The sequence below is a fragment of the Rhamphochromis longiceps genome, linkage group LG20 (genome assembly GCF_057381845.1).
Source record: "Rhamphochromis longiceps isolate RC_006_pf linkage group LG20, R_longiceps_female_GT1.1, whole genome shotgun sequence".
Classification (NCBI taxonomy): domain Eukaryota; kingdom Metazoa; phylum Chordata; class Actinopteri; order Cichliformes; family Cichlidae; genus Rhamphochromis; species Rhamphochromis longiceps.
Window position 1 is genome coordinate 3,845,372 of NC_140576.1, and position 22,638 is coordinate 3,868,009.

The 22,638-nt window shown below is 38.2% G+C and overlaps 1 protein-coding gene across 1 annotated transcript in view; it reads left to right on the forward strand.

Annotated features, from left to right (window-relative positions):
• Positions 1 to 18,042, forward strand: part of cpne5a (copine Va) — an 83,196-nt gene extending 65,154 nt beyond the window's left edge. The window contains exons 14-20 of the mRNA XM_085393748.1: positions 3,978 to 4,024; positions 6,166 to 6,347; positions 9,156 to 9,283; positions 11,867 to 11,969; positions 14,342 to 14,399; positions 14,648 to 14,721; positions 16,035 to 18,042. Coding sequence (XP_085249874.1) covers positions 3,978 to 4,024; positions 6,166 to 6,347; positions 9,156 to 9,283; positions 11,867 to 11,969; positions 14,342 to 14,399; positions 14,648 to 14,721; positions 16,035 to 16,220 — 778 coding nt within the window. The 3' untranslated portion in view covers positions 16,221 to 18,042. The remainder of the gene's footprint in view (positions 1 to 3,977; positions 4,025 to 6,165; positions 6,348 to 9,155; positions 9,284 to 11,866; positions 11,970 to 14,341; positions 14,400 to 14,647; positions 14,722 to 16,034) is intronic.
• The last annotated feature ends 4,596 nt before the right edge of the window (positions 18,043 to 22,638 follow it).

Sequence of the window (22,638 nt, forward strand, 5' to 3'; positions counted from 1 at the left end):
GAGTTTACCGTCACCAGAGGCAGAACAGTTCACTTTGAATTCTTTAAATTTATGTATGACAAAGATATACGTTTTGTCCAGGGAATCGGCACAGCTAGAAACAGTAATGACAGTTTCCAGCAGTGTTAGTGCTGCTACTCTTTTTGATAGCCTCTTCTACTGCCACATGCTGTATATTCATGGATATTCATGGGGTCTATGTCCCCTTTGCTGTTTTCCAGTTTTACATTCGCCCACTTAGCTTTTTAATTTGTTTTTAGCTTGTTGCTCTTTTGAAAGTCTGGCTGAATGTCGTTCTCACAGTGTACAGCTTTTGCTTGATAACCCCAATACTTTACAATCATGTCCCATGCAGTTTTTTAAGTTTCTAAATATGCAGCATATAGAGAAGTAGTGGACTACCTAACATTACACCTTCTGGAGCTGTTCGGCTTTGGAAACCCATACCACAAAGCTCCCAGCACAGTTTTTCTGCTGATGTTAACGCCACAGGAGGTTTGGAACTCTGCAGCTATTGAGTCAGCAAAGTGTTGGCAACTTTTACACACTATGCACATTGACAGTGGCGATCATGCTCTGTAACTTCGTAGCTAAGTTGCTGTGGTTCCTAAATGCTTCCACTTTGCATTAATGCCACTTTCAGTTAAAGATCTAGGAGGAAGAAATTTTATAAACTGGCTTGTTGTTGTGGTGACATCCTGTTACAGTACTACGCTCGAATTCAGTGTAATCTATAGAATGACTCATTCATTTACAAATGTCTGAGGTGCTTTTTAAAATCTAGCTTAGCACTGCTATAAATGGACAAAGTAATAAAGAAACCCCTGTCAGTATAACAGTTAGACTGCATTATGTATTTATACTTTGCTAGTAAAAGGGCAGCGATTTATTGAAACATATGCAATAGAATGGAAATGCAGCATATAAGGCAAAAAACAGTAATTCTAAGAGCTTGAAAGTAAATATTTGGTATGACGTCCGCATATTCAGAGCTCTTATTTGGATGTTGGCTGCCTTTTGTTCCATTCTCTGTGAAGATGAACATACACTGCTTCAGTATTGTTGAGGTTCAGGCTCTGGGGAGGCCAATCCATGACTTAGTGTTCCACTGTGTGTTTTTCTATCCAGGTATGCTGTTACTGGCATGGTGTTTGGGATCATTGTGATGCTGAAAAATTAATCTCTTGCCAGTCAGATGCTTTCCAGATGGTGTTGGATTAATACCATGGCTAGGTGAAGCAAAACATAGTGGCGCTGATGGTGCTTTTTTACCTTCAACATCCATCAGTTTTGAAATGTTCCCCAACACCATTGGCTTAAATGTTTCCCTAAAGTTCTACCTCTCTCCTGACCCCCTTGGGAAAGACTTAGAACAGTTTGAGCCAAGTATTTCAAATTTGGATTCATTGATTTCCAGTTCTTGTGTAATTTGGCATACTGCAGTTGTTTCCTCGCCATTTCCTTCCTTAATAATGGCTTCTTGATATCCTGTGAACTAATTTCTGATGTGGATTCAGTGAATAGTAGGTGGATTAACTGAAAGCCCAGTTAATCTATGACAGGTCTTTGCTGGCTTTTTAAAAAGTTGTTAAGGACATGACTTTCAGATACTGTTCATCTGCAGTTGATAGGCTTTATTTAGTCGTGAACTTTTTCTTTTGCCCTCCACTCTTCCAGTTTCCTCATATTTGTTAAGGAAGCATTGCGCACAATGCTGAGATAGTTCTTTGGAAATCCCCTCGTTGGTACAAAAATACAATGTTATGAATGTCTAACCGTGTTAGTATATTTTACAGATTGAACTAATAAAATGGGCAGACTGCGCATAACAAACCTGAGATAGGTGCCTTTTAATGCTTGAAATATGCACAGGTCAGTGTCAAGAGGCTTAACAGACAAAAAATCATTCCTCTGAAAATGGTCAGGTATGAGAACTGGATTGAAAATTTGTGAAAAAATTCCAATATCCTGTCAAAAACCTTTGAGAATTTTTGCTCATGGCCATTTAAAAAACATTATGAGAGAGTCTGGCTCATTGGCAGCAAAATATTAAAATAACGAGAGGTAGTATAGGTGCACTAATGAGGTGGCAGTGGATTGTTAATTATCTTTACTGTTGTGGCAGTCTGTTCACTGGTGTAGTTTATGTTTCCAGAGCATACTGATGAGACTGTAAATTAACTGTAGGTACATTGTTTGTTCCCGGTTTTGCATTGCATACAATAACCCACCCTGCTCAGATTGCTTAGTCTGCAGGCATTTCACATTACAGGCCCTTGCCATATGGTGTTTGTCTAACTGGAAGGGTAAAGTCAATATGACACTGATACGTTTCTGCCTGTTTTATACTGTTGCTGTAATTCAAGGTGATCCACAAACTGTTTGGGGAACCGTCATTTTAGCTTGGAACAAAACTGAAAGGAGAGGAGACACTGAGTGGCAGAGTGAAAGGACAAACCGGTGCCAAGAGGGAATTGTCGGACTACCTGTGCTGAAAGATTTGTGTTGAATTAGATTGTATGAGGCCATTTAAAGGCTGATGTCAGATTTAAAAACGCCTGGTGAAATATAGGAAATGGTGATGGTACATTAATTTGTCCACTGAGTGATACATTGCTCGAAGAGGAGCATAAAAGTTAAAAAAATGACAGAGAAATTACCAGCTGTCAAGAACAAGGATAAAAATAACATCTCCAGATCAGCCATTGGTTGTTTGCCAAAACTGGCAATATTACAGCATCAGTCAACATGAATGCATATTGATTTTTTTGTCCCAAGAACATAGGCCTGCAGTGCTGTCCAGAGGTTTTAGGTACTTTAAGGTGTTTTCTTCCTTCCTATACGCAGTATCAATTTGGAGACATTTAGAGAGCACAAAACTGAACTATTCATTTACAAATATGATGCAAGGTAATGCTATGTGATGCAAAAAAACACTTCAGAATTTGAACCATGTTGTGGGTTGAATTTAGGTCAGAGTTCAGCAATTAATGTTTAAGTATGAAACTGTTCATAATGATCCAACAGACAATTTGAATAACATGCCCAGAGTCTACTGTCCTGTAGTATTAATGCTAACCCACCATCTAGCTTTTCTAGCCAAACATTCAAACTAACCACAGAAATCAGACTTTCAAATCGAGGCAACATGCCACCACAACAATTCCCCTTTGTCAGCTGAATGCTCGGCTCAATGCTGATTAATGAGCTGAGGTCAGAGCCTCCCCAGGAGGACAGTGCCATTATCTACAATACTGCGCTTGTGGGAATTTCTGAATGGAGGTGAAGCTAAGAAAAGGCAATCAGTGTTAATCGCAATGAAAGATCTACGCCCTTCTTCCTTTCGCTCCCTTCGTCTCTCTCCCTCGGGAAATAAACAGATCCAGCAGAGACTAGTTAGGCCATGTTTAGTTTCTTTTCAAGGTTTTGGCTATCATTATGGGCTCATGAATAAAAAATATCCAGTAGTTTTTGACTTCTTTTTTTGGCTGTAGGTTGCTTTTTCAGCCTGGGCGCAGTGAATGAAACTGAGTTACTTTATTCAGATGCTTTGTTCATCCCCATATCTTTCCGGATGTTTCATTAAGCCAGCTGCAGCGACTCATTATGTGTTTGTACAAATCACTGGGGAAATGGCTGTACTCTTATCAGGTTTTCTGCTTTTTATGGTCTTGTAGTTGTGCTGTTAAATCTTTAAGTAATGTAATCATTAAAAGGCTTGAACAGTCCTCTGGATGCAGTATAGCAATAAATAATTTATGTATGTATCTCCTTCGCTGTTTTAAAAATTAAACTATTAAAGCCTGACTCCAAAAGATATATTGTCAACACTGTTTGTGGTTCAGTTTTGTCGCACCTCTTCTCAAATAAGACCACAGAGGATGCTGAAACCTGGGAGAGCTTCATTAAACTGCAGCACCGAGTTTTCCTGCCTCGCTTTTGTTAATAGCATCCTTTCCCCTATTCATCTGTTTCAGGACTCAGATTCACTTCACAGTGGCCATTGATTTCACAGCATCAAATGGTGAGTGTTTCAACAACAACCATCGCCCTGCTCTGCCTCCATTTGTCATCTCATGTATAACTAGAAGATTTGCTATTATTCAAAGAGGGGCTGGAGTTTCCTCTCTGCCTGTGATCTCCCTTTTTTTTCAAGGTGTTCACATGTCAGACACTATTAAGCGCTCCTGCCAGCCTGCAATATATAAAACGAAAACTTTAAATCATATTAGTGATAATTAAAAAAGATGGTAGCTATAGTATATATACCCAAACATGTACAAATATAAAAATGCACAAAATCGAAAATCTTCAGTGGCCGGAGACCGTGGTATGAATAAAATTTGTGCGCTCGTGTACAATGAACTTGTGATCTTGTTGCCTGTGTGACGATTACTTCAAATGCAGCGACTGGGTTTGCAGCTGCTTGCAGTCAGTTGCCCTTTTTAAAGTGACTGGTGCATCAAGACAGCGATAAAGTGGCAATAAGCTGGATTCAGTTGATATCAGTATGAAACTGAAGGGGTTCAAGTTGTAATTACATGCAATGTTTATGATAATAATGTGATTAACTGTAATGAATCCAGAAAGGTTGCAAATGTGTCATCATCTGTTGCCGTTTACATACCCAGAAATTCACATTTACTGCTAACATTCAGTCAGAATCTCCGAACGCCACAGATTTGATACAGAAATTCAGAAATTTCACCACAAATAGTGACAAAATTACTTCAGGATGTTGATTTAACTGCAAAATGACATAGACGCTCTGCAATTTGCTCTTATTTAGGAATACAACCAGAATACAACCAGCTCAGTTGAGTTCCTGATGTGTCATAGATGTCTTGTGGTGCAGACTGACTGCATTTTGAGAGCAACCTGTCTGTGTTATAAATTAGTTCAACTCAATTCACTTGAATGTTATTTATATGCCGCCAATTCACATCAACAATTGCCTCGAAGTCCTTTTATATTCTAGGTCAAAGGCCCTGCAATAATAGAGAGAAAATCCCAACAATAAGTTGTACCACGTTCATAAGTGATTAAACTTCTGTTAAAAACGCCACTAGGTTTGCAAGAAACCTTAGATCACTCACAATCCTCAGAGCATTATTGCCACAGGCTTAGGGGGCAATTGCCAACATCACTAAGAGGGTAAATTTCACTGGCTGACTGGCCAGGTTGCGCTCCCAGGTGTGTTGAGTCAGGGTTTTCCCCTCCCAAGCAAGAGGTTTCCAGGATGTGGATTTGAGGCAACACAGCGTGTTGGTTAAATAGCAGTTTATGCGAAAGTAACTGCTCAATAAACAACATTTTCCACACATAGTTTTGAGAGATATTTGCAGAGAGTGAAGTTAAAATAACAAACAGTTGAAATTTTGGAAAGTCTGTCTGTTCCTGATTGCTTGGCCACTTGCGTGCACAGCTGGGATTCTTAGTTTCTTGGGCTGGCTTTTCCCATAGTGCCTCACACATCTTATGGCCTTCACTGTCACCAGATGTCAGCATAACTAAATACCTAGGGTATATTTTAAACCAACGTGCTTCACGGCACCATCTGCTCCACCATCACTAACAAAAAACCAAGGGAATATCTTTTGGAAGAGCAATTTTTCATCCCTCCAGTAGAACTAACACCAAAGCACACAGAAGACACTTTATACCAGTGTTTATTTTAATTAGTTATCTGTCTCTGCATAATGTTTAATGGCATTGAAGCTTTAAAATATAAAAGTAGATGACCAGTCAAGCACAGATGCCAAATCCTCTCAGCTGAAGCGTCTTTTTTAGTGTAATCAAACACAAGTATTTATTGTGTTTCTGACGAACACTCATTAGATCCATCTGGGATAAGTTGTAATAAAAATAAGAGATAAATATATTCAGTGATATCATTAATCTGTTTAATAATATTATCCAACTACTAAATCAGCAAACATATTAATTCTGTGAGATAATAAGGGCTCTTATTATCTGGAGGGAAGCCTTATAGTGCAAAATAAATAGACATCAAGTTTTACAGTTATTTTCAATAAGGCAGTCATTTCCTCAAACCCAAATCTTCAGTTTAGCTTTAGTTTGCTCTTGTTTCCCCTGCCTCGGCTGTCAGTTTCCTCTCAGTCTGATGGTCTGCATCAGTGACTCTGACTTCTCTCTTCTTAAAAGGAAATCCATCACAGTCCACTTCACTACACTACATGAACCCATACCAGATGAATGCCTATGCCATGGCCCTGAAGGCAGTTGGAGAGATCATCCAGGACTATGACAGTGATAAGATGTTCCCTGCCCTAGGATTCGGTGCTAAGCTGCCCCCTGATTGGAGGGTTTCCCACGAGTTTCCACTGGTGAGTAAACTATGTGATTATTTTAGACACCGACGTTGTATTTCGGCATCTGGTTCATTGACTTAATCTGAATCAGTGGGAAGATGATTTTGGCCCTCCCACTGGAGGTGATCCCAGGGAGTGCTCATTTGTGTGTTTATTTTCTACGTGTGGGTAAGCATGTTGAATGTGCAGTGTAGATGTGTGCATTTTGAGATAAAAGCAGCTACATCTCTGACATGCGGAGCTCAGGCTGAATTCCATTTACCTTTTATAGTGCAAATTAGGTTCTGTAAGGCTGACGGCTTCTTAAATCAATTTAGCTTCACTCAGTAATGTGCTCTGGCTGCTGCATAGTACAGCCTAATGAGGACTGTGTCTACAGGGTAATGTCTGCATCACTCCATGTTTCCATTAAAACTTGTGAATTAAGATTCATCTCGGCATATAATTGAAGTCTCTCTTTTTTTCTTGCCATACTCATGTAAGTGGGTTTAAAAGTAAAGTTAAGTCTTGAGTGAAATGTTTCTTATACTGTGTATGTTTGCTTTGGACTGTGCCTTAATGGGCAAGGACGCTAACCTTTGAAGCTAAGTTTGACAAGAACATCTCTGTCGGCTAAAACAGTGTTTTCAAAACGCCATTCAGCCCTCAACTCCACACCAGTATTTTAGAAGTACCCGTGGCACATACAGTTACTGCATCACTATTGTTATATTATTTACAATACTGATTAGCTTTGACCAAATTACAACCTGAAGTTCCTCGACTCTCCATGCACAGTTATAAAGCAAGTGAGTCTTTTGATCTTGTTGTTATTTCTACATTTCCAAACTCCAGAACATGCAAATCTAAAGAGCTATTGGCTTACAGTAAAGAGGGTTGCAAGACTGATCGTAAAAGACATGAAACTAGCAGAAACCTGTGATGCTTCAGTGTCAACATGTTGTCCTGAGGTACAAACTACCAAGTGCATAGACAGAAAACATGCCCACCACTAAAATAACATTCACAAATTTCATATTTGAGATTAGTCCAGGAAATGTATGAAGACAGAGTTTTTTAAAGGTTTTAGAACTGGTGAAATGAGAGTGCCTCTAGATGGATGTGTGCGGCTGGATCACTTATAGACATCAGACACCACTTCACCACTGGCGCCAGCACAGTGGTGAAGGTTCTGGTATGGACTGTGCTCATTAAGGATGAGCAAGTTGGAGCTTTTATGCAACTCCCAGACCTTCTGCCAGCTATTGGAAGATACCACACAACACTGCAGCATTCAAGAGGGCGATGAATTTTATGTAGGACAATACTCAAGCATCAGAGCAGCTTAAGAGCTCAAGAATGACTGAATAATGACTTAACCTTTTCTTCCTCACATGGCTTAAATCCCGCTGATAATTTGTGAACCTGTCTCAGTGGTGAGCTTTACAGACAGTGCAGGGGAGTCTGTTTTCTTCTTCATTAAAAATTGATTGCAAAAAGTGGAATAGCTGTTAGACCGCTGGTTATATTTTAATATTTTTAAAAAGCCTAAATGTTGTTTAATTAAATTTTCTGTTGCATTTGTTAAATTTGTAACACACAAACTTCCTTAAGCTTTTTCTTTGCTAAATATTTTGATTTGTAGTTGAGTAAAATTGACTGAGAGCACTGCTTTTAAAAAATTAAATAAATGTAGTCCTAAATAAATAATTTTGTCTCTTAGCTGGGCACGCGGTGGATATGGTTCAGTTTGTGGCTATGATTGGCACAAAACACTACTTTAAATGAAGCTCTGTATGAATATTTGATTCTTTAATGTGTTAGCTAATTTTTTAAACTACTTTTGTTTGATTGAGGAAATCTGGCCATCCTGCCCACACAGAAAAAGACATTTTAACCACTACCATTCACAGTTAAAAGTTATGTTGTATTGTTTTAGTCATGAATGGTTTTCATACATGCACCGCTGACCGATGGGACCTGAAATGATCCTTAACCTGCTAGTCCCCTTCACATGAACTTTACTGTACAGCATAAAGATTGCACAATGTTTGATTTCACAGATGTGCAGGTAATGGTCTAGTGAATTGTTCTACTCGAGTAACCCTGGTGTCTAAATCAAAGTAATTTAAGTACCATCACTCTGATGATTGGTGGCTTAAGCCCTCTTCTTCAGTTTCACCATCATCACACACTCAGCTTATTAAAACACTAGCAGCTCTTGCTGGATGTTTCCTAGAGGTTTTTTTTAAGCAAGTCGTGTTTTTTAAAAATTATTTATAGTCTGTCTTGATATATTTATGAATTTATGAATTTATTCTTCTTCCTGCTCCTTTTCATGCATGGAAACAGTGTTACTTTAATTGAAAGGAAGGTTGTGTATGGGAATGCATTACTGCTGTACCATGTGTGAAACAAAAAAAAAAAAAAAATAATAATAATAATATTATATAAATAATTTTATGTCATTTTCTGTGGTGTTACCTTTATGTTAGTAAATCTCTGTAGCAGGGAGGGTAGAAAGTGGTGTCGCTATGTGGTTGCTGCTAAACTTAATACAAATACAGAGCTTTAAAACAGGTTATCACTAGTCTTTCCAGTCTGGTTTGGTCCAACATGTTGCTGCTTATAAGCATAGTGACCTTCCAGCTAGCAAACATACTGGAGTATTTAGCACATCCACTTGTATTCATCTGAAAATCTAATAAATCACTTTAATCACTTTAACAGTTTAACACTTTAACATGAGATTAATTTTAACAGGTTAAATACATTTTTGTTGATTGTTTGACTCTGCCATTGTTGTAGTTTTTGTACCATTTATGTCTTGTTGTTTTTCCTCAGAATGGCAACGTCGACAACCCGTACTGTAATGGTATGGAGGGGATTCTTGAAGCGTACCATCAAAGCCTTAAGACAGTTCAGCTGTATGGGCCCACCAACTTTGCTCCTGTTGTTAATCATGTGGCAAGGTACCAACGCAAACATCTGTCCCAGTGGATATATGACAGAGTGCAGTCGCCCTTTCTTTGAAAGTCAGTCTGTAAATAATCTTCAGCAGGCAGCCATGCCATCAGAGGCATTAGGACAGTGAGTGATGGTTTCTCTGTGAATTGAGTAGAAATAATGAAGGGAAAATAAACAATCAGCTGCCAGGCTAAGACAAATAGAAATGGTAATCAGGGATTTGTGGTGCCAGACGTTTATTTTGCAGACATATAACGTGATGAACGTGGGGAGGTAAGGCGGCGTCTCTGGGAGGGAACTTGTAAATGGTCATGCAGCCTTTCGTGACATGTATCGATGAGCCACGCTAGTCACTTAATGAGTTTTACTGTAAATGAGGCATGGCATTAATTCACCATTACAAACTCCTTGTCACTGCAAATAGAGTAAGTGCACAAAGTGAATTAAAAAGCTGTGCCTACAAACCGACAGCAGTACATTAAACACACAGAAGACATAATGTGCTGTTTGCGGCTAAAAACAGTTGTGATATTACTATATTAAGTCCCATGTATATAACGTGTCCCTGTGACCTGTGTTTCAAGTGTATTTGTTAATATTTTCCCCATAAAGATTAATCTTGTAGTAGAATAATAGAGCTTATGCAAAAAGATTTATTCAATAAAACGACGCGCAAAATTTAAACTAACAAAATGTAACATATATATCTATATATATAGATATATATATATGCCCTGCCCACCCCCTACAGCTGACAGAAGGTTAAAGGATGTCATATCCATCCTTACGTAATTACAAACTATTATGGTGCTAAAATAGAGCTTTTTCCTATCTGCTAGTAAGTAGATCATCTGTATTTAATCAAAAAGATAAATCAAAATACAAATGTGATCAGAGAAATGTAGTCTGAGTAGTGAAAATGTGTAACTTGTTTTCATCTGAAGGGCTTTTATGTCACTTTTTGTTTCAGTATTAGTTTTGCAGGTTTTCATGTAGATAATATTTGCTTTTCTCTATCTCTTACTGATTTGTATAATAACAGTTATAAACTGTGAAGAATCCTTTTCCCCAGTGATGTTGTAGAGTGGGAGGAGCTATTTCAAGCCTGGAATCATCCAGTCTTAGAGCTTAAAATCCTGTTATATGCCTCACTAACAACTGGCAGAAGCTAAAGATTAGGGTGTTGAGATAACTGAAAGCACAAACTGCAGCTTAAATTAATTTAATTTAAAACGCACCAAAGAAAACATTCCCCTGCAGACCTTTATGCATAATGTCAATGAATAAAAAAAAAAGAATAAATAAAAGTCTCAGAAGGATGTCCAATTTAAAACTGATGAAAAGATAACTATTTGCATAACCAGGAAATGATCTTAACAATGCAGTTCATTTGAGTAGTTGTGTTTAATGTGCATGTTCAACTTTTCCATCCACCACAAGAAGAAAGCTGATAAGTTATTGAAGTCAGGAAATGTTGATAAAAGGGGGAAAGATGTTCATGCATGATGCATAATGTATAGTAAATGTACGATGTTGAGTTGTTAATGTTTTAGCCAGTTTAAGGATCTCATCTGTGTAGGAATCTACAAATTGAGTTTGACTCTGCTGTTAGTACTCTGCTAATACGCTGAACAGTCTCCAGTGAGTGTGGCCTACATTGTTGTAAGTCAGCTAAGGAAGACAAATGCCACTTTAATCCCCTAAACAGCAGCCATCGCTTTTGCTGTTGTCACAGACAGGGCACGCTCTTTGATTAAACTGTCGGTGCCTCACAGTCAATTTGACCAAGCAGGATGCAAAGAGTGAAGCTTCACCTCTGACCTGTCCTTGGCTCTTGCAATGATCTGCCACATTTCTCCCTCTTTTTTTGCTCATCAAGTCTAGTAAGATGAATGCAAGGCAATCAATAATGTTCCAGAAGAATAAGACTGCTGCACTTGCATAAACAGTTTAACAAATTATTCATAGAGCAGCCAGCGATGGGCGATTGAATCTAGGCCACACTCACTGTGGTGTCTCTGATGGGTTTCGTAAGAGTGTCTAGATAGACCTCTGAGACGTGAAGAGCTATACAACATATTTTTCTTCTTTACGTGTCTATATTAAGCTCTTGTGTCACACACTGTGCGGAGAGAGTTTGTTTCTGAGGAATATATTTTTTAATGTATTTTTTATCTCTCACACAGTTGTTTTCTGCTCCTCTAAGAGTTTCTCTCTGGTTGCTCCTGCATGCGCGCTTTTCATAACTTTTTTTTTTTCTAACATGAGCTGTTGTGCTTAAATCATTCTGTCACAGTCAGTTTCACGATCGTGGCTCAAGAGTTGGGAGTTCGCCTTGTAATCGGAAGGTTGCTGGTTCGAGCCCCGGCTTGGACAGTCTCGGTCGTTGTGTCCTTGGGACAAGACACTTCACCCGTTGCCTACTGGTGCCCCAGGGTGGCTGTGGCTACAACACATTCACACACTTGTCATCACCAGTGTGTGAATGGGTGGATGACTGGTTGTGTAAAGCGCTTTGGGGTCCTTAGGGACTACTAAAGCGCTATACAAATACAGGCCATTTACCACTTACCATTTCTTGCACCCAGGTATGCAGCAGCAGTGCAGGACGGATCTCAGTACTTTGTCCTGCTCATCATCACTGATGGAGTGATTTCGGACATGGCTCAGACCAAGGAGGCCATAGTGAATGTAAGTGCTGATTTAACACTAGCCTGAGGATATTAACCTCTCTCTCTCCATTCTCCTCCACTCTGCGGGACATTGGTTTTGCAGGTGCTTTAAGCTTACTGTGGCACTGTTCTCAGGCTTTCTGTTACTTTGAGGGTTTATAAGCCAGTAGCACTGGATTTGAGGATTTATGGGATGTTTTCTACCCCACTTCTTAGAGGCTCAGTTTGTCCAATATTTTTATTTCTTTCTGAGACCCTCAAGAGGCTTAGAGGCTCAGCTGAGATTCAACCTCTGTGCTCTGATCTGAGATCTGAGGCAACAGTGTTGCCAATTTTTTTAAAGTTTCATGGTGTTTGTTTTGTCCCATACTGCCTGCTGCATATTTCATGTGTCTTGACAACACTGCAGCTCACCTTTGGCTGGAATCTGCCCGCAGAGGTAAGGCTGACGATCAGTCATCGTCGAGCGGGTAGAGCCTTACAGGAACACAGTGTTCAGACCCCCAGCAGACTGGGTTTAAAGGGAATTTGCGACTGTTAATCAAACCATTCGAACAGCCACACCTTCCTTTTAAGATCTTGTCTGCTGCTCTGCGCTCTGCTCAACCTCAACCTGCCACATCCTGCAGCCACTGGACCTGACTTCGCTCTCTTTGGATGGAAGAGCTTCATTAGGTATTCAGCCTTTGTCCTGGAACGATGAATCATAAACAAGTAACTGTGTCCAACACTCAGCTCTGCATATTTTTTTCTTATCTGACAGAACAGCCTCAGAGGTAAATACAGTCTGCAACTCTTTTCCTTTGATGTTTTTCCTTGAAACTGAAAATTTCATTTTAATAAAATTGTAAAGCAGAGCCTGCTTTTAGCCCGAGAGGAACAGACATAAATTAATTTGTATGCGAAATTTAGATTATATCTGCAGTTGTCACTTTGCTGTTTGGGTGAGACTGACGCAGGAACCTCATAAAACTGTGGATATTTTCCTGTTAGGGAGCTTAATTTGGGTCTTCATCTTCGAGCTTTGGTGAGATGGAGCAACCTGATACAGAATACGTAACAGTGTTGGTACAGAATCAAATGAAAGCTACTGCAGAGGCAATGTACATATTTAGATTTTGTGGTAAAAGTTTTGTGAAGAATTAAATTCATGGGCATGATTGAAACATGGTGGTGCCATTCTTCCTGTTCCAAAATATTTCTGTAGTCCTTTAATATTAAATGAAACTGCTGATATCACAGCGGATATCTACTGAGTCCCTTTAGATTTGTTGTGGTTCTCTGCAGTGAAAGTGAAGCATCAGAAAAACTGGAGGAGTGACACTTTACAGTACACGCAAAGTAACAAATGGTGTAAACTGAATAATGCAGCTCAAGCAACAGTATCAGCTCTGGCAAGTATATACCTGAGGGTTTTGGTCTGCTGGAAACTGGGAAAATAGAATATATAGGCTATTTTGTGCGAGAGCAAGAGGTCATGAGGAATAACACTAGTGGAGAAAAGAAATAATAGAGACTGAGAGAGAAAAACGATAGAGACCATGAAAGGGGAGGTCCTCCTCAGTCTATTTACTCCTATCTGTGACAGGCCTCTCCCCTTGAGAGGTTTTTCCAGGAAAGCTGACCTACTTTTGCCCCTGTGAATGCATTTCTACCACAAGCATATATCATTCATTCATTCGTGCCAGGGCTTTCACGTTCTGCACACCAATGCCATGGTCTGAATTTATGCAGTGCAGTAACCTCTACACCACAAACCGTTGAGAAGATGCCCCCTTTTATCTTGTAGATTTATGATTTGTTTTGACTGTCGTTTAAATAGACACAACATGCGGCCCTTTTCTGTTCTGATGTTAAAAGCATTTGAATCATTTCTATAAGCAAACTTGAATAAAGGGTTTTATACTGAGTGGTGTTTGCAGGATTTCTGCAAACTACAAGAGCATTGCATAACCTTATGTTATCTTTACTATGAGATTGTGAATGTGTGTATATTGGTTAGCTAACAAATTCTGTGCGTGCTGACAGTTGTATCCACCTTGAAGGCCCTGGTTTGAATAATGCATTTTGCGTTTTCTCTTGGCTCCTTTGGGAACAAAACTATACAACACAATGTGATGTGTAACATAGTCAAGACAACGTTCTTATGCTATTTCTAATTTATATTTGTCTTATTTTATCTTGCCCATTATCATTTATGTCTTCTCTGGGGAATTGTGCATGTCGGTTCATACTGACTGTTTTAATGAGATGTGTGTTGGTGGATAAATAAACGTAATTGGAAATGTAACCCTTTGATGGCTTTGGTTCTTTTTTGTTTTTTTGAAAGAAAATATTGTATTCCTGGCATGTGACTGACAACTGACTGTCTCTTCTTCTTGTTTATGACAGGCAGCCAAACTCCCCATGTCTATCATCATTGTTGGAGTTGGCCAGGCTGAGTTTGATGGTGAGAATACTAACTACACACAAAATATGTGGAAAGCACTTTGTTGCCTCTTCGGATTAGGGATGGTTTGTTTTATTAAACCAGCTCAGACTTTCTGCAAAGAATAATAAATATTGTAAATGACTTCACAGTATGAAGACATATTTGCTCTGGAAAGTTTCATGATGAACTAAAAAAGAGTGTATACATAATTTTGATGCTGAGGTATACTAGAGATTTGTTTAAAAATCCATTTTTGTTCTCTGTAGCAATGGTTGAGCTGGATGGTGATGATGTCAGAATCTCCTCACGGGGGAAGGTGGCAGAGAGAGACATTGTACAGGTGAGACGTCTCGGCTCGTCACGGGAAGGAACAGCTCATTTTCTATAGGCATAAAAACATTAGGCAACGGCGACCTTATGTTCTGTTTTTTATTCCAGTGCAAAATATCTCTTAAAGTATAGCATACATTTTTCAATTTCAATCATATCGGTGATCTCTTTATCTTCCAGCTGCTTTATTCATACATACAGTCAGCATTTGTTTATGCACAGATGCAGGTACCGCTGCAGCATTTCAGTCAGGCTGAGTTCTGGACTTTGACTGGGTCATTGCTACATCTGGATTCTTTTCTTTTTTGGCTATTCTGTTTATATTTGCTACTGTGATTGGGATCGTTGTCCTGTTGCATCACCTAGTTTTAGCCAGGTTTCATACTTTGGACAGATACCCTACATTTGAATATTTTGGTAGGAGTTCACGGTTCACTCATTGACCAAAAGGTGCCCAGGTCCTGTGACTGCAAAACAAGCCTAAATTACCACAGTGCTCGACAGCTGGTATGAGGTTTTGTGCTGAAATGCTGTGATTGATTTTGTCCAGATGTGGTGTTGTGCATTATGGTCTCATCTCTCATTGTTACAGCACTTTTGTGATTTTTTCAGATGCAACACTTTCTCCTGGAAACCCTTCCAAACAAGCCATACTTATTCAGTCTTTTCATATTGTACTGTCATGAACATTAATGTTTAATATGCTAACTGAAGTCTGTAGAGTCTGAATCATAGTTCTTGGGTGGGTTTGCAATTTGTCCGAGTATTGCACAGTCTGAGCTTGAGGTGAATTTGCTGGAAATGTGTTAAAACACATGTGAATGCTTTAAACCAGCAACTTGCCAAAACGTCTTCTTTAATAGAGGTGCTCACACTGGCTGAGGATCATTTTAAGTGCATTTGATTAGCAGCACCTCGGTGCTCCTTAAGCTTAGTCTTAACTCCCATGGAAGCAGTAAGGGTGTCTTTCACAGCACATCTTATAGTTGTGAGAAAACTTGATTGTTTTCCACATGACTGTATGCACATCAATCTACCACTGTGGAGTCTTGCAATAACAGGACCATAAACTTAGCACAAAATTGTTTGCAGAATTTATAAATTAACCAAAACTAAATTAATTTTCTTATAGACCTACATGGCTTATAAAATTCTCTCTGTAATCAGAGGAGTCGCCCCCTTCTGGACATTACAAAGAATTTTCAAACCTTGGTGTTCCTTTGAGTCATCATTTCAGTGAACCAGCCAGGAAACCAGGAAAACATTGCCAGTTTGATTCAGGGATTTTTAAAAGTAATGTGTTTCTTTCTCATGTCACAACAGTTTGTACCATTCAGAGACTACATGGACCGCACAGGTAACCATGTGCTGAGCATGGCTCGACTGGCTAAAGACGTACTGGCTGAGATCCCTGACCAACTGATCTCCTACATGAAGAGCAGAGCCATTAAACCCAACCCTGTGCCAGTGTATTCGCCCAGTGATGAGCCGCCGACCAACCCCGTGTGAGCCCCTCCCCGCCCACACACACAAAGCTCTGCGTCGGGCAGAGCAAGGTTGAGATTGATGGGAACCCGTCTCCACCAACACTTCTTTGAAGCAAAAATGCTTTTGAGGCCCTTCCGTAAATATTAATCCAGCGTAACACAAAGATGATGAGACTCCATTGTGGTTTGGAGCAGTGAGACTGCAGAGGGGAACCTGCTATGATGAGGGAGCTTACTCTCTGAGTGCTTGAGGACCGGAGCGCTGAGAGACCGGTATGAAAGGAGCTTTCAGTTGTTCACTGTCTAACCTGACAAAATGGTGATGTAATGGATAGCAAGTGAGCCCATAAAGAGGGCCTGTTTGAAGGCATAAATATATTAGGATGTGCCAGTGTGTATCATGCTTGTGATACCTTTTGGAATCAATGTGTGTAAACTAGGAAATCATGTGTATAATAATTTATTTATTTATTGCAGGAATGATCTGTTCATTTTAGGGGGTTTTAAAGGGTGGGGTATTAAAGTCATATTTCCCCAGAAGTTTTCCACCTTATATTTTGTGACCAGTATAATAAAAACGACCCCCATTTCTACTTTGATAAGGACTGTAATATAAGAGCATGTGACAAAACCCATTCAGCAGTTTATTAATCATGTTCACCTATGAATAATCTTTAATTGCAAGCTATAAAGTAGAGCACCTCCTGCGAGCTGTTGCTATATAGATATTTTAGCACCATGTCTTATACATCTTTCTTATATTTATATCAAATCAAATCAAATCAAATCACTTTTTATTGTCACATCACATGTGCAGGCACACTGGCACAGCACATGCGAGTGAAATTCTTGTGTGCGAGCCCCACAAGCAACAGAGATGTGCAAACACAACAACACAAACGAGCAAAATACAAGAATGGCCAACCTGAAACTAATAAATATATGTACAATATATAATAGTGTATGCATTTCTGGATGTGTATACTAAATATTTTCCTCTGTGTGTGTGTGTGTGTGTGTGTGTGTGTGTGTGTGTGTGTGTGTGTGTGTGTGTGTGTGTGTGTGTATACACATTTTTACAAATTAAATAGTAAAAAAATAAAATAAAATAATAATAATAATAATAATAATAAAATATATAAAATATACAGAGTTGAATATGTGCAAAACAAGTGGCATTTATATACAGTGTGGAGTGCATAATGTTGAAGTTCCAGTAGTGAAGCTGAGGTGTCTATGACGTGTTCAGCAGTCTGATGGCCTGATGGAAAAAGCTGTATATTTACAGAATGCACTAAATATTGTCCAAATAAAAAGCACAAAGGCAATAGTGGTGATAAGCTAAAAAAAACCTCTTATTTTGAAAGGACTAGCCACAATGACAATAATGGAAAGGGCCCTGAATTTTTTTTGACACTGTCTTTTTTATTTTAAAAAGGATTATCACTACTATTATACTGATATTTAAATGAACTTGTATCTATCATAAAAACAAGCACATACTCACTTTTCCATGTAGTATGCAAGGAAACGTAGATAAAACTATTCTCATGCTGCCATCATTTTCCATCTTGCTGCTTCTTTCCATTATGTTTGTTGTGGTGACAGTTTAATATCTGAGATTTAGTTCAGTATTTTTAAAGGAGACTTCAAATACGATATACTTTTGAAAGACTGATGTCAACTAACAGCCATTTTTCTCCTCATTAAATTTGATTTGTTTGATTTTCCCCAGAATGAAGATTGAACAATCATAAATCTTGCAACAGAGTAAAAAATATATTTAGGCACTGAGTGTTTTTTTTAAGTGACTGCGCAAAACAAAAACAGACCTTTTTTTTTTTATTCCATCCTGTCTGCTGTCTTCTGTCTCTCGACTGTTCTCAGATCATTTTGTTTTATACTAATGCACAATGGCCCATTTTTATAACTCATCGGGATGCTATTTAAATGCTTAAAAACACAATTGCACAATTCTGTTTTAAGATTTAGTTTAAGCTTGTTAATATATCTATATATCTATATATCTATATATCTATATATATATATATATATATATATAGATATATAGATATATAGATATATATATATATATATCTTTATGGCGACTGTGTATAAATTGTGTAAAAAAACAAAAAAGACAGTTGTGGCCCAGTTGTGTACATCAAGTTATCCATATATAATGGCCATTTTCACATAGTCACTCAATATCTTGATCCAGATGTGCCTATTTATATGGAAACATATCCAAATTTAGTTACCCAGGTGTGATTCTGCCAGCATGTTTTAAGATGTACACACAGAAAATGTTGGAGATGATAAAACACTTGTGAGATTAGGACTATTTCAGCCAAAGGAGCTGGTACACACTGTCTCCGCCACTGCTCTGCACTTTTTTATACTTACAGCTCTTCACTAAGAATCTTTGAAGTAATAAATGCTACCAGTGTCATCGAGCCTTGTTGTACAATATTCAAAGTCAAGACTTGTTTACAATTCAGCTGTGGCATTTACATGGCCTCAAGGAAAAAGTAAACATTCATGGGTTTTATTAAGAAATTCCTTTCTGTTTTGTTAGCACAGTGTTTCAAAATGATTTCACTCAATGAAACTGGAGAACTAACGTTTAAAAAGATTTTTTTTGTGTTGTTCTCTGTGAATGTGAATCTCGGTTGTGTTTTCTTTTGTGTTCGGAGTTAAATGTGTTTGCATAATTCATGTTGCTTTAGAGTTTTTGTTTGTTGTTCTTTGACTCCCATGGCTGTGTTGCTCTCAGAGAGCAGAAAGAGTCTGATGATACTGCAGAAAGTCAGTCCTGAGGTGCTGAACTCCTTCTGTCATGAGTCCAGCCCCATATTTGGGTTTCTTTCCTTTAAACTTTTTCATTAGTGATGACATTTCCCTCTCAGAAGACAAAGCAGGGTTTAATCTGCTGACCGATTTCTTGGTTCATCACATTTCAAATTAGGCTGAGTTACATAATGGTCAAAAATACCAGTATGCCTCTACAGAAAGCTATTTAACACGATGATAATTTTTTTTTTATAAAAAACAGAAAATGTCCTGATAAGTCTTTTTTTTTTCTTTTACAGAAGTTTATGGGCATTTCTATAAATGTCAAATGATAAAATTCAGTGTATGGTTGAAAATATGGGAAAACAACCCCCCAAAATGAATACGGATTCTTTGTTTTAAAATGCTACATACTGTACTGTATTTTTCAGTCAATCTAAGGGAAACAATTTGTACTGAACACATTTATCATAAGATGAAGTATGAACTCAATAACTTATAAATATAAGTAATATAAATATATGCAGGCCTGCACTGCTTTTTGAAATGCTTCATTCAGTATTTAATGATGACTCAAAAACATTGTACGTGACACACAAAACAAACGCTAAACGAGAACAACCATCGCATTTGCAGGACAATGAAAAAAGCATAATGTGAAAATCCAAAGAATTGGGATTTGTAATAAATCTTTAAAAACATTAGAAATGCTTTATGTATGACGATGTTCTTCCAAAGTTTCTTTCAGATTGTCCCACTCATTAAGGAGGGAATAGGATACGTGCAAACATAATACATACATATACTGTGCTCGTTAAACCTGAAACGCATGCAAATTTCCAAACTTTGTCTGTGGAGTTTTAAATAATAATTTTTAAAAAGTAGCACTGCTGTTTTTCTGAGATGATAATAACAAATTCCCCCAGTGAAATCAGAAACTTCAATCCTTAGTAATATAGGAAAAAAAGCTAAATAATCAATAACACCTCTGACACCTCTGAATTTTATTGCTCAGTATAAATGATGTCTTTTGCAGCAACAGAATTATTCCGTTTCTCTTGGTGGAAATGGCTTTGTTTCTTTTTTCCACTTCCTTTCAAATTCTGTTTGAGGCTGAACTCTAATTATGTACATAGGCCCCGCATAAAGAACATTCAGTGCCAACGTGTGTTCAGTAGTTGAACTTGGCCTCTTTAGAAAATGTGCATGTTTGTGCCAAAGTGGCAGGAAGTTTGGTAGTTTGCCTTCATTTCACCTGATTAGTGCATCTGCCAGTGCGTCATTATCGTTACTTAGGATGTATTTGGAGATAAACGGCCCCATCCAGCATGTTGCATCTATTGTTTCTTTCATTCTGTTCCTATGAGACACATACTGTATGGGTTCTTCTTGCCACTACTCCTGTTTTATCCCAGGTTGTTTACATACCTCTCTTGGTCTTTGACTTGCATGCTGAATATTTCCAAACCAGGTGTTGGACATGATATTGTCGTCATACTGTGGTTTGTGAAATGCTTTGTAATGGATTGCCTTAAGATGAATAAAATATTGACAACTTTGGCAGAATACCAGTTGGATTTTTAATGAATGAATGAGAAATTCTTTATTATTTGATTTATATTTGTGATTTTTTTTCTAGATGAAATAATAACAATAATAACATCTGGCAGATGACTTTCTTCCAGACAGATTAAAGATGGTGATGAGCATGCAGTGTGAAAGATGCCTTGTATCTCTCCTTGTGGCAGTGGATCCAAATAAGAGATTTCAAATGAGAGATTATTTGAGTAACTGCTCTGCTGCCTGTCTAAGCGGTGCAGAGAGGTGGTCAGGATTATACATGATTGATAACAGTTTGTTCAGTGACCTCCTCTCTACCACAACTTCAAAAGTGTGCAGTTTGCAGCCAGTCGCAGACCCAGCCTTCCTGATCAGTTTATTCATTCTGTTGGTGTCTCCAGCGCCGATGCTGCTCCCCCATCAAAGTTCACTGTGCTTGCCACAAATGAGTGATAGAAAATCTCCATTATTTTGCTGCACACAGAAAAAGTAGCGCCTGTTCATCTCCTTTTTCTTTACAGCCTCTCTTCTGGTTCGGCCTGTTGTCAGTGTTGATGCCCAGATCAACCATTTCAAGGACAAAAGTCACACAGCCGTCTTCTTTCTTCTGAAGTCAATTACAATCCCTCCGTTCTTATTCACATTCAGAAGCAGATGATTTCTCCTAGACCACACCCCACAAAATCATCCACTAGTGCTTTATACTTCTGACCCTGCTCATCACTAATACAGCCAACCGCTACAGAGACGTCAGAGTATTTCTGTAGGTATCGTAACACCGAATTGGAAGGAAGACAGCACAGTTCTCATGCCTCACTCGAATAACTTGCACAGTGCAATAACTATTCCCAGTAAGTTGTGAACATAAATTGATATGCAGTCTAATGTTTTGAGCGAGGACTTTATAAACAGTTTGTTCATGACAGCTAAGTCCAGTATTCAATCTTTCAAAGTTATGTTTTCGTATACCTCAAAACCATTGGCAGACATGCCTGGAGGCCTAATGTTTTCCTGGATGTCAGCATGTAACTGTGACAAAACATTCACTTGGCCTCAAGGATGGACTGATTAGATTTTGGCTGTGAAAGTAACATTTATTTGAAGACAGTGTATGGAGAGAATTTGATCCCATCTGGTGCACATGCTTATTTGGACTCAAGGATGAACTGATTAGAATTTGATAAGGAAAGCACTAGAAGGTCACTGTGATCTCACAAATATGCTTTTGGTAGCAACTCTTAAATAAATGTTAAATATGCAGATATTTTAACACTAATGTCTAATACAGGGATTAGTAAACTTTACTATCAGTAGAGACATGTATGACTTTTTATTTAAGCTGTTGGTGAAATGTTTGTTTTGTCAAAAAAATGTAACAAAAGAATTTACCAACTTTGAGAGAAAGTATATTTGATCCTCTTTCATTTTAATTACGGTTACAAGGTATATTAAGTATAACTGAGCCTATCAACTTTGCTAATAGATGTAACATTACTCTACAGTGGGGTATTAATGATTATTTAGCACTTCAGCTTTGCAGTTTTATTACAATGCCATTAACACCATGCTGTTGCTAAATATATAGAATCAGAGAGTGTCGATAGCTAAAACGGTTTTCTTCTTATTATTATTACTAAACAAAATTGAGCAATCGTGAAGTGGCATGCAGCTTTATAGCTTCTTTGAGTCCTACATGCATTCTTATAAATCAAACAAATAAAAAGCTTCAAATATAACAAGGGTAATGAAAAAAATAAAGGTTTTATTTTGGCTAATGTGCAGAAAACACATCTGTCTATGCACAGTTAAATTCTTCAATTTTCTCCATGGCTTGTTTTTAAGGGATTTTGAATCCATAGCTAAGGGGACTCATGACTAACCATTTATGTGTATAGATTTAACAATTAAGGTTAAGTTTCTATTATTAATTATTTTATATTAATGTAGCTTTTTGCAAAGGGGAGCCACTACAGATGAGCTAAAGAGCTCCAAGTAGCAACTAGAGTTGTGGGTTTGAGAGACTAATATGTAGATGTTATGACATTTCATATCCAAAGTTCAAGTCTGCACAGACGTGGATGTCAGCT